Source organism: Malania oleifera, chromosome 10 (assembly GCF_029873635.1).
Source record: "Malania oleifera isolate guangnan ecotype guangnan chromosome 10, ASM2987363v1, whole genome shotgun sequence".
In the NCBI taxonomy this organism is placed as follows: domain Eukaryota; kingdom Viridiplantae; phylum Streptophyta; class Magnoliopsida; order Santalales; family Ximeniaceae; genus Malania; species Malania oleifera.
Window position 1 is genome coordinate 2,197,186 of NC_080426.1, and position 23,258 is coordinate 2,220,443.

General features: G+C 37.9%; 1 protein-coding gene across 1 annotated transcript; it reads left to right on the top strand.

Moving 5' to 3' along the window:
• Positions 1-17,652: 17,652 nt before the first annotated feature.
• On the top strand, positions 17,653-22,431 carry LOC131166462 (dehydration-responsive element-binding protein 2C-like). The gene is made up of 2 exons (XM_058125056.1): positions 17,653-17,894; positions 20,977-22,431. Exons 1-2 carry the CDS (start codon positions 17,860-17,862, stop codon positions 21,905-21,907), a joined length of 966 nt encoding a protein of 321 aa, XP_057981039.1. The 5' UTR covers positions 17,653-17,859; the 3' UTR covers positions 21,908-22,431.
• The last annotated feature ends 827 nt before the right edge of the window (positions 22,432-23,258 follow it).

Here is a 23,258-nt window from a genome sequence, read left to right on the forward strand (position 1 = left end):
GTATGACAACCGGCCAAGGTCTTTGACAGGAAAGGCCTGACTGAGTGCAGCAATTAGGGAATCTGCGGTAGTGTCATGTGACGAGGTGATAAGAATGTCATCGACATACACGAGCAGGTAGATTTTGATATTATTATTGGTGAGGAAGAACAGAGACGGGTCAGCCTTGGAGGCAATGAAACCAAAAGCGAGAAGCCACGAGCTCAGTTGAACGAACCATGCCCTTGGGGCCTGTTTAAGGCCATACAGAGCCTTGTTCAGCTTGCAGACGTAGTGCGGATGGACAAGATCAATGAACCCTTGAGGTTGCTGTATGAAGACAATTTCGGTCAGATCACCGTGAAGGAAGACATTTTGAATGTCAATTTGGCGCAGAGACCAACGCTGAGCAACGGTGAGCGAGAGGTTCAGACGGATTGTGGGACCTTTGACAATAGGGCTGAAAGTGTCATGGTAGTCAACGCCCTCTTGCTGATGGAAACCTTTGGCGACCAAGCGAGCTTTCTGGCGGTGAATAGAGCCGTCGGAGTTGTATTTTGTCCGAAAAATCCATCTGTAGCCAAGAATGTTAGAAGAAGGGCTAGGGGGAACTAAGGTCCAAGTATTGTTTTGAAGCAAAGCATTGTATTCCTCATCCATGGAGGAACACCATGCGGGAGACTTGGAAGCAGCAGAGAAGCTGAGAGGAGCATCGGGAGATGTGGCTTCAGTGGTGAGGCAGTGACGAGGAGGGTATGGGATTGTTCCATCGGTGAAGATACGTGGCCGAGAGGAAGAGGTGTGGGAGCGAGTGATGATAGGGGATCTGGGAGGAAGTAAGTCATGCTGGGTAGGGTGCAGTGGGTAGGGGGAGGGGGAATCAAGGATGGGAGATGTTTGAGAGAGAGGGGGGGGACACCGGGGGGGGGGAGGGAAGTAGGTATGAGAGGTGAGTGGACCGGGTCAGGAGAGGGAAGGGGGGAGGGACCTGGGCCGAGAATTGAGGGAGGGAAGAAAGGTAGTTGGGCAGTAGGTGAGGTAGCAGGGGCAGGAGTGGACTGGGCTGAGACATGGGCTAGGGGAAAAGAGGTTTCATTGAATAAGACATCTCTAGAAATGTAAAGCCTATTTGAGGAGAGGTCCATACATCTATAACCTTTGTGGGATGGGCTATAGCCCAAAAAGAGGCAGGGTTTGGAACAAAAGTGCATTTTGTGATTGTTATAGGCCCGAAGGTTGGGCCAGTATTCACATCCAAAAACTTTGAGAAATTTGTAGTCTGGGTCTTTGTTAAAGACAAGGGAGTAGGGGGATTTGTTGTTTAGGGTAGGTGAGGGAAGGCGGTTTATTAGATAAACGGCAGTTTCGAAAGCATCAGCTCAAAATTTATATGGTAGTTTTGCATACGCCAATAAGGCCAGGTCTGTTTCAACAATGTGTCTGTGTTTGCGCTCTACACGGCCATTTTGTTGATGCGTGTGTGTGTCACGCCCCGAACCCAAAAATGGGACCTGGGGGTGAATTTAGTAACCTAACCTGTCTCTGTATCAATTTAAACATACATGATACAATACAAATAAAAGGGACCGACCCCATGGGGTACATGGTTGCCCTATATACATACTCATATACCAATCCATACTCATCAGATACGCAGCGGAATATGGTATTTTATACATAGATAAGATCATACCAGAGTCTATACAAACTAGGACATACATTCCCATAAATACAACACGTACCCCAGGTATCTACAAACTATCCTGACAACCTGGATACCAAAACTCGTACCTAAAAGGTACTAGTAGTAGCTACGACACCCCTTGCTTCTGGATGCTAGGATTGTAATAACCCAAGAAAAAAAAAATGAATAATAATAATAATAGTTAGTATTAAAAAAGAAAGTGTTTCTCTGTTAGGATCCTTGATTCAATGTTTGATGTCTAAGAAAGACCTTGTCTAAGCGAGTGCTCAGAGACCATTGCGGCTCAATCGCTCCCTGGAGGTCGGTCTGGTCAAAATGGAATTTCATAGGATAAACAGGGTAGACACTGTTTATATACGTAAATAAGTACATAAAATAATGTTTTGACTGACATAATTTGTAGAAATATATGATAAAATAATAATAATGTAAATATCATATGCGGGGCCCACAAGACTGTGTCTTGTGGGCCTCACATGAGTCCCGAAGCCGTATGGAGGTTTACCCGAGTCTCAAAGCTATTTAGGATGTATAAAATCTTATAAGAATTATTCGAGTTACGTAGGATCCATTCGGGTCTCGAAGTTGTGTGGGGTCCACAAGACCGTGTGGGGCCCACATGAGTTTTCAAAATTCAAATTTAATTCTTGTTCAAAAATAAATAATAAAATAAATAAATACTAAAAATGGTTTAAAAGTAATAACAATGATAATAATAATGATAATAATGATTAAGAAAAATAATAAAATAATTAATTAACTAATTGATTAATTAATTAGGTAAGTAGTTAATTAAAAATTTATTTAATGGGAATGGTGGCAAGCACTCCCACATGGCCTCCATTCCCATCCCATACTCAACCCATACCTTGCCCATCCCTTGCCCATTTTTTAATTTTAAAAAAATTATAATTTCACTCATCTCCCCACACTTTTATAAATTCCATTTCTTCCCCAAAATTTTCCTATAAATAGGGAGCTCTCAACCTTCATTTTTCACAACAATTTTCTAAGGAAGAGAAGGATTAGTGAGTGAAAAAAATTTGTGGTGGAGAGAGAATTTTGAGTAAGTTCTCACTCACCCACTCTTTCCGATCTCATATCTTAAAAATAGTTATTGTGTTCGTAGCACACGGTAAAAGAAAAAGGTAAGTAAATTTGATTATGTTAGTATTTTTATTCAAAATTTATACCCGAGTTTATTTGTAAGTAAATTTTGATTATGTTAGTTTCTTTTTATTTTAAATTCATACCCGAGTTTATTTTGTACGTAAATTTTAATTGTGTTAATTAGTTCCACAAAATTTCCATGAGTTTATTTTTACGCATATTTAATTATATCAGTTCTATCTTTAATATACTTGCATCTATTTTTGGGTTAAAAAATGTTCCAATCCCCTCGGGTAAATTTTCAGCATTTCTTTCTATTCAAAAATAAAATTATATATATTTTTAACACAAAAATTGTGTAGCATGAGTTTATTTTTACGTTGCATTTTTTTATTAAAATATGAGTAAAGATGAGATTTTTACGATATTATTTTAAATTGCATAAATTATAATAAGATGATTTTAAAACCCCTTATGGCAACGAAAGTTCAAAGTTACAGATGCTCGGTACCGCAGCTTAAAGTTTATACGAATCAGAGTGCACCCACACTGTTTACAGAATGGTTATTTATGTTAGTGGATTTCTCCTAAGTGCACACCTGGTTCCGGACTAGGACTTAATAAGGAAAATCTCACTTAAAGTTTACGTACGTTGATTTAGTTTGGTTGGCCAGCCAGCTAAGTCCAGTCTTCGGACCGCACAACCCAGTCATGGGGGTAAACATGACTTACGGCAAACAGGCCTAAGGGTGGGTTTTTATAATATATGTTTATACATATTTAATTACGTGTACAAAGTTACTGATGATTTGAAGGAAAAATGTAAGTTTACGTGAAAAGGATCATTTTGGTGCTTAAATGACGATATAAGGAAAACGTATAAGGAAAAGTATATGTATGTTTATCATTAAATATTTTTATAGTTTTAAAGTTAAAAGTTTAATTTAACAGTTATAGTATAAAATTATAAAATTTTATTGTTGAAATTGATGACAAAAGTTTTATGTAGAAATTTTTAAATTTATATTTATTCTAAAAGCAGTCTTGAAGTTATAGTATTAAATATTGTTTTACGAAATTCTTTAAAAGCTCATTTTGGCCACACACTAATAATAATCTTATTTACTTACTGAGCGTCGTCTCACCCCAATCATATTTTATTTCAGATAACTTTGAAGGACATGTCGGAAATCAGGCTTAGTAAGCATGCGGGTGGGGCTTAGAAAAATAAAGATTGATTAGAAATATTAGTATGGTTTTAGATATTTATGTTTGTGTAATTTTTCTTTTTTGAAATAAATGATTGTAATATGGATAATTAGCGCTCTGGTTTGAATAAAAATTGAGTTTATTTTGCTTCAGCTGTAAAATTAGTAGTAAAAAGTTAATATCCCAGGCCCCTCGGGGTCGGGGTGTTACATTTGGTATCAGAGCAATAGGTTATAGATTCTGTAGACTTTAAGAAATAATTTTACCAGAGCATAGGCATAACCATGATGTGGGTAAGAACGGGTAAATTAGGATGTTTTTCTTTTGCCTATAAATTTGATAAAATTTTAAAAATGAGGTTATGATTTTAAAATAACTCTAGTCCTTTCCCTCAGAATGGACCCAAGGAACAACAACGTAAGTGTTGAAGGAAACGAGAATAATACGGGTACTCGCAATGGAGAAGACATCAATGCTACTACAGTGTTGCGTGACGTGGCACAAGTCATGAAGGAACTTCTGCGGAACTCTAAGGATCGGAATGATCCACCAACCCATGAGGGTTGTACGGTTGAACAGTTCAATCAAATGCACCCTCCGACTTTTGAGGGAAAAGCCGATCCAATTGCTACAGAAGATTGGATGCAAGCAATGGAAGAAATACTACGAGTCCTTCATTGTACGGACGAACAGAAGGTGCTATATGCAGCCTATAAAATGATTGGTGAAGCCAAACGTTGGTGGAACTCGAAAAAGTTACTTTTGGAGGAAGGACCAAATCCAACCGTCCTCACGTGGGAGCGTTTTAAGGAAGTCTTCTTTGAACGATTTTTCCCCAAAACCACCAGAGATGCCAAGGCCAGGGAATTTTTGGAGTTGAAACAAGGAAATATGAATGTACAACAATATGCAGCAAAGTTCATTGAATTATCTCGTTTTGCATCTTATTTGGTTCCGGACGAATCAAAGAAAGCTCGAAAATTTGAAGAAGGATTGAACTCAAGGATTTATGAGATGGTAACAGTATTCGAGCTCGAAGACTTCTCCCAATTGGTGAACAAAGCAACGAAAGCAGAAGAAAGTCTACAAAGGAGTGCGGAGATATCCGAGCAAAGAAAGAGACCTATGCCACAAGGGTCTCACCCTGGTAGAAATCAAGAACCTTGGAAAAGGAGCAACAACAACAACAACAGTAGCAGCAGCAATGTGGGGCGAGGGCAAACAGTGAGAAACCCAAACAATGCACAAGGCACCCCTTGTCCAAAATGCAACAAATTACATGGGGGAGAGTGTCGAGCTGGACTAGGGGTATGTTATCGGTGTGGTGAACCAGGTCACATGCAACGAGAATGCCCACAAAATCAACAAAGAGGAGGCAACCAGGCACCTCGAAGCAACAATCGATAGAACACCACTCAGGCACGTGTCTATGCCCTCACTCCAGGAGATGCCGAAAATACTAGTGATGTGGTGACAGGTATTATTCCTATATTCTCCAAGAAAGCAGTAGTATTATTTAATTCTGGAGCTACACACTCCTTTATATCTACAGGTTATATTAAAATATGCGGGGTAGAGACTCAGCCATTAGAGACTGAGTTATCTGTGGGTACACCAATGGGAACGTCGGTAGTATGTAAAAAAATACTTAAAGGCTACCCAATTTGTATTGAGGAAAGAATACTACCGGTTAACTTGGTAGTATTTAATATGCACGGGTTTGATGTAATTCTTGGGATGGACTGGCTAACTTCTAGTTATGCTAGTATAAATTGCTATAATAAGGAGGTGGTGTTTAGACCTCCTGAAGAACAAGAATACAAGTTCAATGGAACTCGTGTATACCCTTCCCCACAAATATTGTCGACAATCCAGGCAAAGAGATTACTCTTGAATGGATGTCAAGGGTACCTAGCATGCGTGGTGGAGGCACCAAAGGAAGAATTGAAGCTCGAGGATATCCCAATAGTAAGGGAATTCTCGGATGTATTCCCTGAGGATTTACCTGGGCTACCTCCTGATCGCGAAATCGAGTTTGTTATCGACCTACTACCAGGGACGACACCGATATCTAAAGCTCCATACAAAATGGCACCAGTAGAATTGAAAGAACTGAAGGAACAATTACAAGAGTTGCTGGACAAAGGATTCATCAGACCCAGCGTGTCACCATGGGGAGCACCAGTACTGTTTGTTAAAAAGAAAGATGGATCGATGAGAATGTGTATTGATTATCGGGAAATAAATAAAGTGACCATTAAGAACAAGTACCCAATACCTCGCATAGATGACTTGTTTGATCAACTCCAAGGAACACAAGTCTTCTCTAAAATTGACCTTCGATCAGGGTACCATCAAGTGAAAATCAAATCAGAAGATGTTCCAAAGACTGCATTCCGAACGAGATATGGTCACTATGAATTCTTAGTCATGCCATTTGGACTGACCAATGCTCCTGCTGCTTTTATGGACCTTATGAATAGGGTTTTTCATGAATATCTAGATCAATTTGTGGTGGTCTTCATTGATGATATTTTGATTTATTCAAAAAGCCCCCAGGAACATGAGAACCATTTGAGGCTAGTACTCAAAATACTAAGAGATAAGAAACTCTATGCCAAACTTACAAAATGTGAGTTCTTGCTAGAAAGAGTTGCATTCTTAGGGCACGTGATATCTAAGGATGGTATTTCTATGGACCCAAGTAAAATAGAGGCAGTAGTGGATTGGGCGAGACCAAAGAATGTTCATGAGATCAGGAGTTTCTTAGGTCTGGCAGGATATTATCGTCGATTTGTGGAAGGGTTTTCTAAAATATCTGGTCCTCTGACGAGATTGACAAGAAAGAATGTGAAGTATGAATGGACTGATGAATGTGAGCAAAGCTTTCAAGAATTAAAGCAATGACTCATCACTGCCCCGGTGCTGACAATTCCATCAGGAGAAGATGGTTTTGTGATCTACAGTGATGCATCTCGGAAAGGGCTCGGGTGTGTATTAATGCAACAGGGGAAGGTCATTGCATATGCTTCTCGACAACTCAAGGACTACGAGAAGAATTATCCCACACACGATTTGGAGCTAGCAGCTGTGGTATTTGCATTAAAGATCTGGAGACACTATCTCTATGGTGAAAGGTGTGAGATTTTCACAGATCATAAAAGTCTCAAATACTTTTTCACACAAAAGGAATTAAACATGAGACAGAGAAGATGATTAGAATTAATCAAAGATTATGATTGCGCCATCAACTATCACCCAGGAAAAGCCAATGTGGTAGCAGATGCATTAAGTCGAAAGTCAATGAATGCGTCAGTCTCGGCAATGGTGACCCAACATCAAATTATGATGGACCTGGAAAGATTTGGTGTGGAAATAGTAGAAGGAAATCATCAAGCTCTTATTGCTAATCTGGTAATCCAACAGACTTTACAAGAAAAGATTAAGGCTACACAAATGGAAGATGCAGAGCTAGTGAAGATTATGGGTAAAGTACAGAGTGGACTGAAGGGAGACTTTAACATCTCTGACGATTGAGTTTTGAGATTCCAAACTAGATTGTGTGTGCCCAATGACAAAGATATCAAAAGAACAATCTTGGAAGAAGCTCATCGATCTCTTTATACAGTGCATCCGGGAAGCACGAAGATGTATAGGGACTTGAGAGAGTCTTTTTGGTGGAATAACATGAAGAGGGAGATTGCACAATTTGTGGAACAGTGTCTTACTTGTCAGCAAGTAAAGGCTGAGCACCAGAGACCAGCAGGACCACTGCAACCACTCCACATTCCTGAATGGAAATGGGAGCACATTTCCATGGATTTTGTAACTGGGCTACCTCCAGCACTCCATGGACAGAACGCCATCTGGGTGGTTGTTGATCGTCTAACAAAGACCGCTCACTTTATTCCAATCAAAGTTAACTACTCTATGACCAAGCTTGCAGAATTATATGTTCAAGAGATAGTTAGACTACATGGCGTGCCCGTTTCTATCGTATCAGATCAAGATCCACGATTCACATCACAATTTTGGAAGAGTTTGCAAAGAGCCTTGGGATCACAACTTACCTTCAGCACAGCATTTCATCCTCAAACTGATGGACAGTCAGAGAGAACCATTCATATATTGGAGGATATGTTGAGAGCTTGTGTACTGGATTTCAAAGGAAGTTGGATTCAGTATCTACCGTTAGTTGAGTTCGCCTATAACAACAGTTATCAGTCCAGCATAGAGATGGCACCGTATAAAGTGTTATATGGCCGAAAGTGTCGATCCCCATTATATTGGGATGAGGTTGGCGACCGACGAATTTTAGGTCCCGAGATTATACAAAGAACCTCTGAGAAAATTAAGCTCATCCGGGACAAAATAAAAACCGCTCAAAGGCCGCAAAGGAGCTATGCAAATACCCGTCGACGTGAGTTGGAGTTTGAAGTGGGGGATAAAATATTTTTAAAAGTAGCTCCAATGAAAAGAATCATGAGGTTTGGGAAGAAGGGCAAACTAAGCCCCAGGTATATTGGACCATTCGAGGTATTGGAGAAGATTGGTCCAATTGCTTACAAAATTGCCTTACCTCCTGCACTATTGAGAATTCATGATGTATTTCATGTCTCAATGTTAAAGAAGTACGTCCCAGACCCTTCTCATGTGATAAGTTATGAGTTGTTAGAAGTTAGTGACACTCTATCATATGAAGAACTACCAATCCAGATTTTAGACAAGAAGGATCAGGAGTTGCACACAAAGAAGATTTCACTGGTAAAAGTGCTCTGGCACAACCACGACATTGAGGAAGCATCATGGGAGTTAGAAGCAGAAATACGCCAGAAATACCCACATCTTTTCGATGATAGCAAGATCGGGTAAAAACACAACATTATACAAGGTACTCATTTAAATCTTTGTAAATTTCGAGGACGAAATTTTTATAAGGAGGGGAGGATGTAATAACCCAAGAAAAAAAAATGAATAATAATAATAATAGTTAGTATTAAAAAAGAAAGTGTTTCTCTGTTAGGATCCTTGATTCCATGTTTGATGCCTAAGAAAGACCTTGTCTAAGCGAGTGCTCAGACACCATTGCGGCTCAGTCGCTCCCTGGAGGTCGGCCTGGTCAAAATGGAATTTCGTAGGATAAACAGGGTAGACACTGTTTATATACGTAAATAAGTACATAAAATAATGTTTTGACTGACATAATTTGTAGAAATATATGATAAAATAATAATAATGTAAGTATCATATGCGGGGCCCACAAGACGGTGTGGGGTCCACATGAGTCCCGAAGCCGTATGGAGGTTTATCCGAATCTCAAAGCTATTTAAGATGCATAAAATCGTATAAGAATTATTCGAGTTACGTAGGATCCATTCGGGTCTCGAAGTTGTGTGGGGCCCACAAGACCGTGTGGGGCCCACATGAGTTTTCAAAATTCAAATTTAATTTTTGTTCAAAAATAAATAATAAAATAAATAAATACTAAAAATGGTTTAAAAGTAATAACAATGATAATAATAATGATAATAATGATTAAGAAAAATAATAAAATAATTAATTAACTAATTGATTAATTAATTAGGTAAGTAGTTAATTAAAAATTTATTTAATGGGAATGGTGGCAAGCACTCCCACATGGCCTCCATTCCCATCCCATACTCAACCCATACCTTGCCCATCCCTTGCCCATTTTTTAATTTTAAAAAAATTATAATTTCACCCATCTCCCCACACTTTTATAAATTCCATTTCTTCCCCAAAATTTTCCTATAAATAGGGAGCTCTCAACCTTCATTTTTCACAACAATTTTCTAAGGAAGAGAAGGATTAGTGAGTGAAAAAAATTTGTAGTGGAGAGAGAATTTTGAGTAAGTTCTCACTCACCCACTCTTTCCGATCTCATATCTTAAAAATAGTTATTGTGTTCGTAGCACACGGTAAAAGAAAAATGTAAGTAAATTTGATTATGTTAGTATTTTTATTCAAAATTTATACCCGAGTTTATTTGTAAGTAAATTTTGATTATGTTAGTTTCTTTTTATTTTAAATTCATACCCGAGTTTATTTTGTACGTAAATTTTAATTATGTTAATTAGTTCCACAAAATTTCCATGAGTTTATTTTTACGCATATTTAATTATACCAGTTCTATCTTTAATATACTTGCATCTATTTTTGGGTTAAAAAATGTTCCAATCCCCTAGGGTAAATTTTCAGCATTTCTTTCTATTCAAAAATAAAATTATATATATTTTTAACACAAAAATTGTGTAGCATGAGTTTATTTTTACGTTGCATTTTTTTATGAAAATATGAGTAAAGATGAGATTTTTACGATATTATTTTAAATTGCATAAATTATAATAAAATGATTTTAAAACCCCTTATGGCAACGAAAGTTCAAAGTTACAGATGCTCGGTACCGCAGCTTAAAGTTTATACGGATCAGAGTGCACCCACACTGTTTACAGAGTGGTTATTTATGTTAGTGGATTTCTCCTAAGTGCACACCTGGTTCCGGACTAGGACTTAATAAGGAAAATCTCACTTAAAGTTTACGTACGTTGATTTAGTTTGGTTGGCCAGCCAGCTAAGTCCAGTCTTCGGACCGCACAACCTAGTCATGGGGGTAAACATGACTTACGGCAAACAGGCCTAAGGGTGAGTTTTTATAATATATGTTTATACATATTTAATTACGTGTACAAAGTTACTGATGATTTGAAGGAAAAGTGTAAGTTTACGTGAAAAGGATCATTTTGGTGCTTAAATGACGATATAAGGAAAACGTATAAGGGAAAGTATATGTATGTTTATCATTAAATATTTTTATAGTTTTAAAGTTAAAAGTTTAATTTAACAGTTATAGTATAAAATTATAAAATTTTATTGTTGAAATTGATGACAAAAGTTTTATGTAGAAATTTTTAAATTTATATTTATTCTAAAAGCAGTCTTGAAGTTATAGTATTAAATATTGTTTTACGAAATTCTTTAAAAGCTCATTTTGGCCACACACTAATAATAATCTTATTTACTTACTGAGCGTCGTCTCACCCCAATCATATTTTATTTCAGATAACTTTGAAGGACATGTCGGAAATCAGGCTTAGCAAGCATGCGAGTGGGGCTTAGAAAAATAAAGATTGATTAGAAATATTAGTATGGTTTTAGATATTTATGTTTGTGTAATTTTTCTTTTTTGAAATAAATGATTGTAATATGGATAATTAGCGCTCTGGTTTGAATAAAAATTGAGTTTATTTGCTTCCGCTGTAAATCAGTAGTAAAAAGTTAACATTGCTACACAAGGTCACCTAGTCTTACATCGATTATATTGCTACATACGCAACTACAATGTGACGACTCGGGCCCAATAGTGATTACATTGCCACATACACAACTACACAAGGTCACCTAGTCTCATAGCGATTACATTGCTACACATACAACTACGAAGCGACGACTCAGGCCCAACAGTGATTACATTGCCACATACGCAACTACACAAGGTCACCTAGTCTCACAACGATTACATTGCCACATGCACAACTACGCTGCGACGAACTAGGCCCACAGTGATTATATTGCTACATACGGTGTAGAACACACCCTTCGGTGACCAGCCGAAACATACTGGTGATATTTCACACCCCGGATATAGAGCCGGCCACTCTCGCCCATGGCAGTTAACCGATACATGGCTGTTTTACAAAATCCTGGAATCATTTTGGAACTCACGCTCCTATACATTTCAACGTACGGTAATTAGCCGTCATATAGTTGTTTTACAAATACCTAGAACAAATACATACAACCATACATACCACACTTAATTAGTTTACGACAAATTATATCATTTACAATTTCAAGTATACATTTTATGCAAATATGGATTATGGTCACCTCAATAATACAGTTTTAACACAACCAACAGATTTCCAAACAAATTAGAGATGATACCCAAAATCCCCAATTTTTTGAAAAACTATAATCCAAAAATCCTGCATTTTTACCCGATAGATTTCCCCAAATAAGTAGCCGTAACATACATACGATCGTAGCCTACAAGCTTACCGATCCTGATTTCGAAAATGAACTGATATAAACAGAATTCCCTTACCTTAATCCGAGTTCCAACTACGAACTTTACGATCCTCAAAACCACGAACCGAGACTCCAAAACCTACAAATCACAGTACAATACATACTTACAATCCATACTACTACACATATTCTGAATTAGAAATGAAAACCGAGCCTTACCTCGATTTTAGCCCGAAACCCGAAATCCTCTGAAATAAAATTCTGATCCACTAGAAACGTAAAGAATCTTTCACTGATCCTCGCAGTAACTTCGGATTTGCTATTCAGGCGACAATCGGCAAACAAAACTAGAGAGAGAGAGAGAGAGAGTGTGTGTGTGTGTAGGGAGAGTTCTAGAGAGAGAGAGAGAGAGAGAGAGTATTTAGGAAACTTAGTCCCAAAGCAATCAAAATATCCCTTTATAGGACCTTTGACCCGGGCGATTTCGTCGACGAGATGGCATCCTCGTCAACGAGGTCTTTAGAAATTTCGTCGACGAATCCTGATATTTCCAACTTTCCAGACCTTTCGACTTTTTCTCGTTGACGAGCCTCTGAATTTCGTCGACGAGAAGCCTTCTACCTTCATCGACGAATTATGGCCTCGTCGATGAAGTCTGTGCAAATTCCATTTTTACCCCTCTTTTACATACTTAACCCCTATATCATGATTCGGGTTCTTACAGTGTGGGCATGAGAACTGGTGTGTGATGCCAAGGGAGTGACATAGGGGAGTAAGGGATCTAAATTCGCCACCACAGTCAGTCTGAATAGAGATTAATTTGGAGCCAAAAAGTCTTTCAACATAAGGAACAAAGGTGGAGAAAATATGGAAAACATCAGATTTATTTTTAATGGGAAAGAACGAACAAAAACGAGTACATTGGTCAACAATGGATAGGTAGAATCTGAAGCTAGTCCTAGATAGACAAGGGGTGGGGCCCCAAACATCCGCACAGATAAGCTGAAGGGGTTTGGAGGCCTGATACTGATTGGGAAAGAAGCAATGCTGATGACTCTTGGTGAGAGGGCAGGCCGAGCAAAAGGAGGACAAGTCTGAGCAACTAGAGGGTAGATAATGCTGATGGAGAATGCGAGACACCAGACGAAGGGAGAGGTGACCAAGGCGGTGATGCCACTAAGCAGGGGAGGTCCTTTCGCTGACATAGGTGGAGGGAGAAGACGAGAATGCCAACGAAGGTGGAAACACATAGAGGCCATCAATATTGGGACTGGTGAGGAGGATCTTCCCGGTCAGTTTGTCCTTCACAGAGAAAAAGGAAGAGTGAAATTCAAAATAACAGTTGTTATCAGAACAAAAATTACAAACAGAGACAAGATTTTTTGTAATGGACGGAACATGAAGTAAGTTGTGTAAGGTGAAGGAGGAAGAGGAAGTGAGGAAGTTAGAGTCACCGATGTGTTGAATAGGGAGAGCATTGCCATCTCTTACGCGAACCTGATCACCGTCGTTATAGGGATGGGAGGACAGATTAAGATTGTCAAGGGAGTTTGTGATGTGGTGGGTTGCTGCAGAGTCAAGGTACCAAGAGGTGTCAGGAAGGGAAGGGGATGGTGTAACGGTGTTTGTGAAGTTGGCTGAGAGAGATGGAGGGGCTTCATATTGGTAGGAATGGTTGAAGCGATGGCGACATTGAAGCGCAACATGGCCTGGTTTGCTGCAAACTTGACAGGTTGGGCGAGTGGATGAGAAGGAGAATGGTGGGGGATTTGGGTAATTGTTGCTGCAGCCTCCTCTGTTGGAGGAGAAGGAGCGACCTCTGGTGTTGCCATATCTCCCAGATCTGCCACCTCTTGAAAAGCTTCGACCACGGTGGTCACGGCCACTGGATGTTGCTATATTTACTGAAGGTTCATAAGAGATCATGGATCTGGATGAGTGAGCAAGTTGGCTCTCATGAACAAGTAGAAGTTGAAAGAGTTCGTGAGAGGAGATTGGTGTAGATCTCGTGGTGATTGAGGTGACAAACGATTCATAGGTGGAACCAAGTCCAGTGAGCACATATGTAACAAGGTCTTGGTCAGGAAGGGGATTGTTAGTGGAGGCAAGGATGTCAGCCAATGCCTGCACTTTTGAGAAATAATCAGTGATGGAGAGCTCTGCTCGAGTCAGGTTAGAAAGTTGGAAGGGTACTTGAAACTGTTGAGCTTGGGATTTTGAGGTGAAGAGAGAGATGAGGGAACTCCATAGTTCATGTGCGGTGGTTGAAGACAGAACATGGCGTAAGACAGGTTCAGTGATTGAAGAGAATAGGATGCTGAGGACAAACTGATCGGTTAGCATCCAGGCTGAGTATTTTGGGTTGACAGTGAGTTGATCAGGAAGAAGCTGTGGAGGAGCTTGGAGGCTGCCATCGACGTAATGATACAAATCTTGGCCACGGAGATAGGCACTGATCTGAACCTTCCAGAGAGGGAAATTGTCGGTAGTGAGTTTACTAGTGACAATATGGGAGAAGGATGATGTAGCAGTGGCAGAAGGAGTAGCGGAGAGGGAGGTAGCAGAAGAAGAAGCAGCAGCTGTGGCATCGGCCATTTTGGTGACTATTGTTCGCTAGCTCTGATACCATGTCAGAGCAAGCATTGCTGTAAAGCTTGTTTTTCATTTTTAAGTTGTATTGATGTATACATATTTATACAAGGAGAAGAATCAAGGAGGTTGTTACACAGTTGAGGATAAAGATAAGGGAGGAGAGAGGTTCCCCTACAGTTATAGAGGGGAATATAAGTTTGTTACAGGGATGTGCAAGTATTGTTATGCACAGTGCTGATACCTACAAAAAAGTAGCAGGAGATAATAGTGTTTGCATTAACAAGCAACTTTCTTAGGAATTTGAACAAAAACTTAAGAAAATTGATTAATTGGAAAAATTGGTGAAAAAAGTTCACAGCCAAGCCTTAATAAAGGGAACCTTAGCTAAATGTTTTGATCTCCCTTTTACTAAGAAAATAATGGAGATCCTTTTACCTAGTAAATTCAAAAATGCCCATATGATGAACACTACTCATAAGGCAATAAGAGACAAACAATGCTCGATAAAAATATTGACTCATTTGATGAACACCACTCATGAGACTAAAAAATGTGCATCTAATGAGCACCGCTTATGAGATAACAAGAGACGAGTTTGGCTTGGCAAAAAATTAGCCCATCTAATAAGCACCGCTCATAAGGTCTAAAAACGTCTATCTGATGAGCGCCACTCATTAGGCCACAATAGATGGACACTGCTAGGTAAAAAATTGGTCCATCTAATAAGCACCACTCATGAAACCTAAAATGTCCATCTAATGAACACCACTTATGAGGCAACAAGAGACAAGTATTGCTCAATAAAAAACTGACCCATTTGATAAGCACCGCTTGTGAGGAAATAAGATAAGAATATTGCTCGAAAAAAAATTAGCCCATTTGAGGTGCACCGGTTATGAGACCTAATAATGTCTTAGACAATAAGAAATGGACACTATTCAGCAAAGTATAGATACATTTAGATAGCATTGCTCATGAGCCAACAAGGAATGGGTACTGCTCGTCAAAGTATTGACTCATTTAATGAGCATTGCTCATAGGGCCCAAAGATGTCTATCTAATGACTTAATTTGAATTTCGTGATAATAAAAGGATTTATAATAAATGCAATATACTCTCGAGCCAAAAAGGTAACTTTAAGACTCGAGAGTAGCGAGTAACTGATATAACCTAAAATAGACCCCAACATTAAACTCGACATTAACTTATGTAAGATCAAATAATGAAAAAACATTAAGGGATCAATGAAAAGAAGGCGTCCATTAACTAAAGTAAAATGTCAGCACACCAATTTTCTTCTCTAGTAACATCTATAATCAAAGTGTAACCTCTGCGATCTAAATAAGTATCCATTAGTAGAGAAATTAATAAAGAGGTATCCCGAATACCTATAAAAATGACCATCTAAGGAAGGTAAGGTATCTCACCTCTTCGTCACTTATTCATTGTTGCGGTCATATAATCCTTCCAAATTTTTTGACTTAAAGTGGTCCCTCAGAGTACATTCTGGGTCATCTAAATCTTTTTTCTTTCATATTAGCAAGTAATCGAAGTCATGATTGATTCAATTTTTCTCGGACAAATTTTAATAGCAACATTTTTAATGATTTAATTTTGTAATTATTGTTGTCGACCCGCTATGTAGTGGTGCGAGTGCCATGATTGCCATGAGTGCTAGTATTGGTACTATTATCATATGACCTATGAAGTATGAAGAGTAAAGAATGAAAATTTGATGCCTTGATTATAATGTAAAGGTTTCTACTTCCTAATTTCTTCTTTTACTTTCAGGTTTTGAAAATTGCAATAGCAAATTTGCAATGTACAATGTATTTTTCTCCTTCTAAATTTTATCTCCATGCCCATACTTTTCTTAATTTTTATGCAAGATAATATAAAGACTCGCTAAGTCATAGTAATTATTGTGTGTTGTTGAATACAAATGAGTTAACTATAGTAAAGATGTGGTTAATGGTGAAAGAGAGCATAGAATTAGAAGAGACCCTATTTTCGATTTTACGATGCTAATTGTGACAAGCATGCATGATCAATTTATCCTAATTTTTAGTAGCTTGTCATAAAAAAGAAAGACCGGAAAAGGAATATAGCCCTCTATTAGGGATATCTTTCCGGGATAATAAGGCTTCTCTCCAACTTTTTAAAAAAATTATTAGGAGTGGGATGTCCAATCAATAAAAATCTCGATTTGATATATTATTTAACATTTATCTAAGTCACATAATTTAATAATGACTAAGAATGAGGTAATTAAAATTTTTTGCCAATTAAAAAGACATAACAATTTTATTCCTTTTCATTATATTTTAAATATTAATTATTACACATGCTAATAAATTTATTTCGTAAAATTCCAAATTGGTAATAACAACCTTCTAAAATTATCCAAATTTCAAATGCTAAAAGAGTGAAGATTCAATAGGACATTAAAAAATATTAAAATAATTTTTAAAAATTAATTCCTTCAAATTTCAATCACGGGATGTTTAAGTGATATTTTGACATGTTTTTCAACAAAAGAAAATTACTTTTTTCCCTTAATGATTCATTAACGACTCTTATGCATTATTAGAAGCTTAAATTTCAAATTTTATATTTAAACTTTTATATAATTAAACAGTATATATTATAAAATTTTATAATTTTTTATTTAAAACTACGCAAATCTATATGCAAAACAGATCGATTCTTCTAAACATTTCCTTAATCCCCAAATATAGGCAGCGCGGCAATTATATTCGGGCCAAGTTGACCCGAGTAACTCGGGTACCCGCCCCAAAAATGGGCCTCGGGAAATTGCAATTTCGTCGAAAAAGGTAGGGCTCAACAAGAATTCTTCGGCATCAAGAAAGCGATAGACGGAGATCTTGTGGCTGGGGGAAGCTTCGGGTGCCACGTGCCCAGATTTACGGTCTTCGAAGCGCCACGATACGAGTTGAAAAGCGCCACGTCATAGATATTTAGACAGACAGAAATATCCAGAGAATGATATAAATACTCCACTTGTCTCTGCGCCGAGAACTTTCTGGTCTATCCATGGGAGCAGAGCCAGAACTCCAGACGATTCGAAGCACCTAAAAACTCAGAAGATTTTATTTTCCTTTATCGAATCGTAGATATATCTCGTTGAAGAAACTACGAACAGACAGAACCCTAGCACAGACTGTGACGCCGTCTCTTAACTGATCAAACTTTCCATGTCGCCAATGGCGCCGGAGAATATTATTCAGAGGTTGGTTAAATTATTCGCTTCTTTTTCGATTTTCTGATTCGTATTTTTTTAATTTATTTTTTGGTTAGTGACATTTTTTGAACTTTCCTCTTTGATTCTGGATTTATGATAGGATTAAAAAGAAGCTTTGAGTCTTTTCTGTTGATGTGTGTTTTCTAGGATTTTAGATTGTAAATTTTTTTTTTTTCATTTGTTCTTTCGGTTTGCTAAGGTTTAGTTTTGATTTCTTCTGTAGACATAATATTGATGACTTAACTACGAACGAGTGATTAGTTTATTTTGGATCATAAAGTAAACCCCTTTGATCCCGTGAATGTTACTTGTTTAGTTGTGTTTTGTTTTCTTTTTGTTTCGCGCAGCACTTAGGGTTTTTGGTTTTGTGTGTGTATGTGTTCGGGTTTATGTTTGTGTTTTCTTTTGGGGCGTCTGTGCGTAAGAATAGTAGAGTTTCCCCGGGTTTATTGTCAACAGTCTCTGTTTGGGAATGCTATACTCTGGTTGAGTTTATATGTTGTCAAAATATTGGAGCAGAATTGTGGAGATGGGTACCTACTATCCAAATTATAACATGGCTTCCCAATTCTTGAACTGCTCCAAGAGTCCAAGGAGAAATCAGAAGCAGGGTGCCATGGATCTTTATCTGTAGCTGAATGCTAATACCTGCCCTGCTTTTTTTTGGATGACAATTAAAGTAAACCCCTTTTGGTCCCGTGAATGACCAAAAGTAAACCCTGCTTAGGTGGGTTGCTTTGTGGGTCGTACAATATGCTATATTTGTAGGGTTTTCTGGTGAGCCACTTCAAATGAGTTAGACTGGGTGCATTGAGGTTAAGGTTTGAGAGTTCTGAGAAAGTAAAATCTTTATTTGTACCTCGTTAGATTTCATTCATTGTAAAATTCGTTTCTTTCCTTGCCGGAACACAAGCTTTTAAGCCCAATCATGTATAGTATTTTGTTGTTTTACTTTGGTTCTCTCTATTTTATCTACTTTACAAAGCTGCTTTTGATTTCACCGAAAAATACGTGTTTGATATAGGTTTGTTTCTAATGTCTTCCATTGTATATAAATTAAAAAACTAGATTATAGTTACAAAAAATGCAGACTCCCTAGTGAACCATGTATTGGTACAAATGTTCTGAAACGTGGTGTACATTTTTGTTTTGGAATGCTAAATCTATCAATCCAAAGCTTTAAGTCAACGCCTTCCACATAACTTAATTTTGTATTAGTTAAAAGTGGGAATCATCACATATTAAGTCTATTTCTATCATTATTAATCTATTCCACAATAGAAAATCTCTTTTGCATTATAAACACCTCAATGTCCTTTCCAAAATATACATGTGACATTACGCTTTATTCACCAATATATCTATTTAAGTATACCCCTAAAAGTTCTACATTTTAGAAAATGTTCTGTACAGCGATCCTTTTCTCATTCCTTGTTCTAGGTAACATTGAATTAGATATAGAACCCTATTTATGTTTGGGAGGAAGGAAAAGAAGGGTAAGGGAAGAAAATGGAGAGAAGGTTTCAATAATACTTTGGTTTGAAAGTTCTACTTTTTTGGGATGGAAGGAGATTTTGAAGTTTCTCTTCCCTCCCTGGCTATTTGAAGACTTGAAATATATACTCTCAATTGAGGTGTTTTAGAGAGATGCAAGAATAAATTTAACAATTACCTCTTATTTTCTTATGCACTTCATTTTGGTTTTTTTTTTGCCACCCCCCGGAGAAGGGGTGGGGGGGGTGGTTTGTGGTGCCATCCCCTCCTTTCCTTCCATAGAAAATGCCTTTGCCTCCCACTCAACAGCCAGAATGTCATTCAGAATCTCAGATTATATATTATAAAAAAAATAAAAAAATCTGGAACTTTGAACTTATAGAAATTTAACTTATTGCATTAGGAAATCATTCATGTAGATTAGAAAATATAAAAATAAATAAATGAACAAATAAATGACAACAAGAAAGTGTCAATTTATAATACTGGAATGGGCTCTTGTTCTTGCTCCTTGGTCACTCACTGCTGCTGAATTATGAAACTGCCAATGAACATTGAACAAAATAGCATGAAACCATCTCATACATTTATAAAATATAGCATATTACGTACATTTACATGGATAAAGGGATTCATATACATACACTTTTGCTGTTTATCCTGTGTCATTTTTGTGTTATTTTATTTTTTTTATATACTTCTTAAAATCTACCTTGAATGAATTTATGATGCAATGAGTTTAATTTCTATAAGTTGCTGTCAAGTTCCATATCTGATTCTATATAGATGGATGGTATTGCTTGGGATGATTAATTGTGGAGAAAAAAATGTGATGAGAATGAGCTGGGGTACTTTTCTTCTTATCTTATTCTTCCTGATCTTCTTTTTCAGAAAAATGAGAAAAAGAATAGGGAAGAAAATTAAAGTATTGAGTTTCAGTTTTTAGACCAAAACAACAACCAAAATATGAGCCAGTCCTAGTTCAATTGGTCTTTATGGCATATATGAGTCCCCCACCCAAAACAAAAAAAACTGATACATGATGAAATATTCCCTTGTGGTTAATTTCCTAAGGGGAGAAAATAAAATGAACAATTTCTGTTAGCCTCAATTTTCCCATACAAACTGAAAAATGGGTAAATCACCCGATGGGGCACTTACCCATCAGTTTTCGGGTATATGAGACCGAGAGAGAAGCACTGTGAAGCCAGATGGGGGAGGTTGGAATTTAAGAGGTGGATGCATCAAAGAAGGCACCACTTCGCACAAAACGCATCCTTCCACAATCATGTGAAAACACATCTTTTTTTTTTTCTTTTTAAAGTAGTCAATATGTGTGTGCGTGTTGTGTATGTATAACAATAGTAGAGTTTTTCAGAGTTGATTACCAACAGTCTTTGATAGGAGTGTTACATCTTGGTTGGATTTAAAGCAGTGTGAAGAGCTTTGATTTTTTTTTTTTTTTTTAGCAAAAATATTATATATTGTCTGATGGGTGATTACTTTGTGGTATCAACCTTGTGAATATGGGAAACTGCAATCCAATTTTTAACATTGTTTTCCTCATCTCTTTCAGGAAGAAGAGGTCACGTGATGGGCAGGATGTGGCTGAAACACTTGCAAAGTGGAAGGAATACAACAATCAACTTAATTCTTCAAATGATGAGAGGAAACCAGTTCGTAGAGTCCCTGCTAAAGGTTCAAAAAAGGGATGTATGAAAGGTAAAGGTGGGCCTGAGAACTCCCATTGTAGGTACAGAGGTGTAAGGCAAAGGACATGGGGTAAGTGGGTTGCAGAGATTCGAGAGCCGAACAGGGGTAGAAGACTTTGGCTTGGTACACACCCAACATCGCTTGAAGCCGCGATGGCGTATGACGAAGCTGCAAGAGCCATGTATGGTCCTGTGGCCCGGCTGAATTTTCCCAATAATGCTTTAGTGAAGGACTCTACTTACTCCACGACCACATCAAGCACTGGTTCTAATATGACATGCGGCTGGTCTGATGCCTCAGCCACTGAGGACTCAAAAGTGAAGCTTGTTTCGCCAAAGATCAAGCATGAAGATGGATTGGGCGAGTCAAAAGTTCATGCAATACTATCTGCTGGCACCCAAATGACTTCAGTTAAGCAGGAAGCAAAGGACAGTGCTAAGGATAGTGCTGTGGACATGGATTTTGATGCAGGTGGAGGGGATTATCCGCAGAATTACTCTGTAGAAGAGCTGTTCGATGTTGTTGAATTATTGAGTACTATGGATGCTAGTCCACTGTGCAACTCAGTATTGGGACATAATTTGAGCCATGATGCTGAAGGATCAATGGACCCTCAGTATAGTCAATTGCAGGCTGGAAAACCATCGGACTTTTTATACCAGCTGCAGAATCCAGATGCAAAATTGCTTGGGTGTCTTCCCCACATGGAACAGGCGCCGTCATGCATGGATTATAGTTTGGATTTCTTAAAACCAGGCTGGCAAGAAGATTACTACAACATTTTGGATGAGTAGGGAATCGTTGATTTGAGATGATCAGATCTTGAGGAAATTGGGTGAAGGAATAGAATGCATTCATTCGTGTGGAGGACGGAAGGCTAGTTTGCCTTTCTGTTTGTGCGTGTATGAAATATGCCCTCTTGTTGTTTGGTCTCCTTGGGTATGGAGAGAGATGGTGCTCTTAGCGGCAACAGGAGTGCAATTAACTATTGGTTTTAAATTCTTTTTCAGCTAATTCTTTTGTCCTGTTTTGTTGCTAACCAATATATGAGCTGATTCTCTATAGGTTTTTAGAATGGGGAATTTAGCTTGCATTTGGTTTTATTTTTTATATATATACTTTTTTCTTTCTCACTAAACATCATCTAGAGGCGATGCTTTAGCATAGATAGGTCAGCAATTCCACTTGTAATTGTCGAATTCAGTTTAATATTGGTGGTTGTCAAATTCCTTTTGTAGACCCATGTAAGGTTCAGGTTAGTGTTTGTAACCAAGTAGGTGCCTTTATGTAAAAATGCATTTTCCCCTGCTTCTCTACACCTCTCTTTTCTTCATGTGTTTTGTGTTCTGTGGACCTTTCAAAGGTGTTCTCTTCTGGCCCTCCTTATGTTTTGTGCATGATACAGAGTTAAAATTCTTTTCATCTTCTCTTTCTTTTATGTTTTCTGAGCCATGCCAAGATGGTGCCAACTACAGGGGAGTTAGATTGTGTTTGGTAAGGGGGAAAATGTGGAGCCGTTGGAAGAAGGAAAATTATTGTTGTCCAATGGTCAGATATGAAAATGCACGGCCATGCAGCACGCAGAAGCATGAAATGTTGAGTAGGGCAGCTTGCTGAAACCGCGTAAGAATGTGCATTGAATCATATGAGTAGGCCAGGCTGGTTCCAGGGGGACCAGATCCGATAGAGCTGGCCACTTCTTGTTTTGGCAATTACCTCTCATTGCAACGACACAAGTTGGACATAATTCTCGAGCCCAGTTGGGCCGAAACCTTGTCCTCTGGAGGGGCCCACTTTGTCAAGCTGATTAGGGTTTCATGGAATTCTTTCTATATGAGTAATAACCCCTTTGAGACTATCTAAAGCGGCCCAGTTAGTATTAGGGCTGCTAAAATTTTTGAACTGAATTAGGGTACGAGTCTGGTGATTTTGTGAACAGAGTGTTCCATCTCGTTAACCAATTTGGCTTTGGTTATACAAATCCAAATCAATCCAAATTGATTTGGAATTTGCAGTGGCACTTTATTTTAGTAGACTAACGTTCAAAAACAGCTCACATGTCCTACTAATATTTTGCAATTTTAGAACATGTTTTATATATATTTATGTATTTATTTATTTATACTAGATATATACATATAGTTT

Excerpts from the sequence above, each read along its gene's own strand:
- LOC131166462 (XM_058125056.1), top strand. The coding sequence starts at position 17,860 with ATGTCGCCAATGGCGCCGGAGAATATTATTCAGAG. Across the intron at positions 17,895-20,976 it reads CCGGAGAATATTATTCAGAG|GAAGAAGAGGTCACGTGATG; the intron begins GTTGGTTAAATT and ends CATCTCTTTCAG.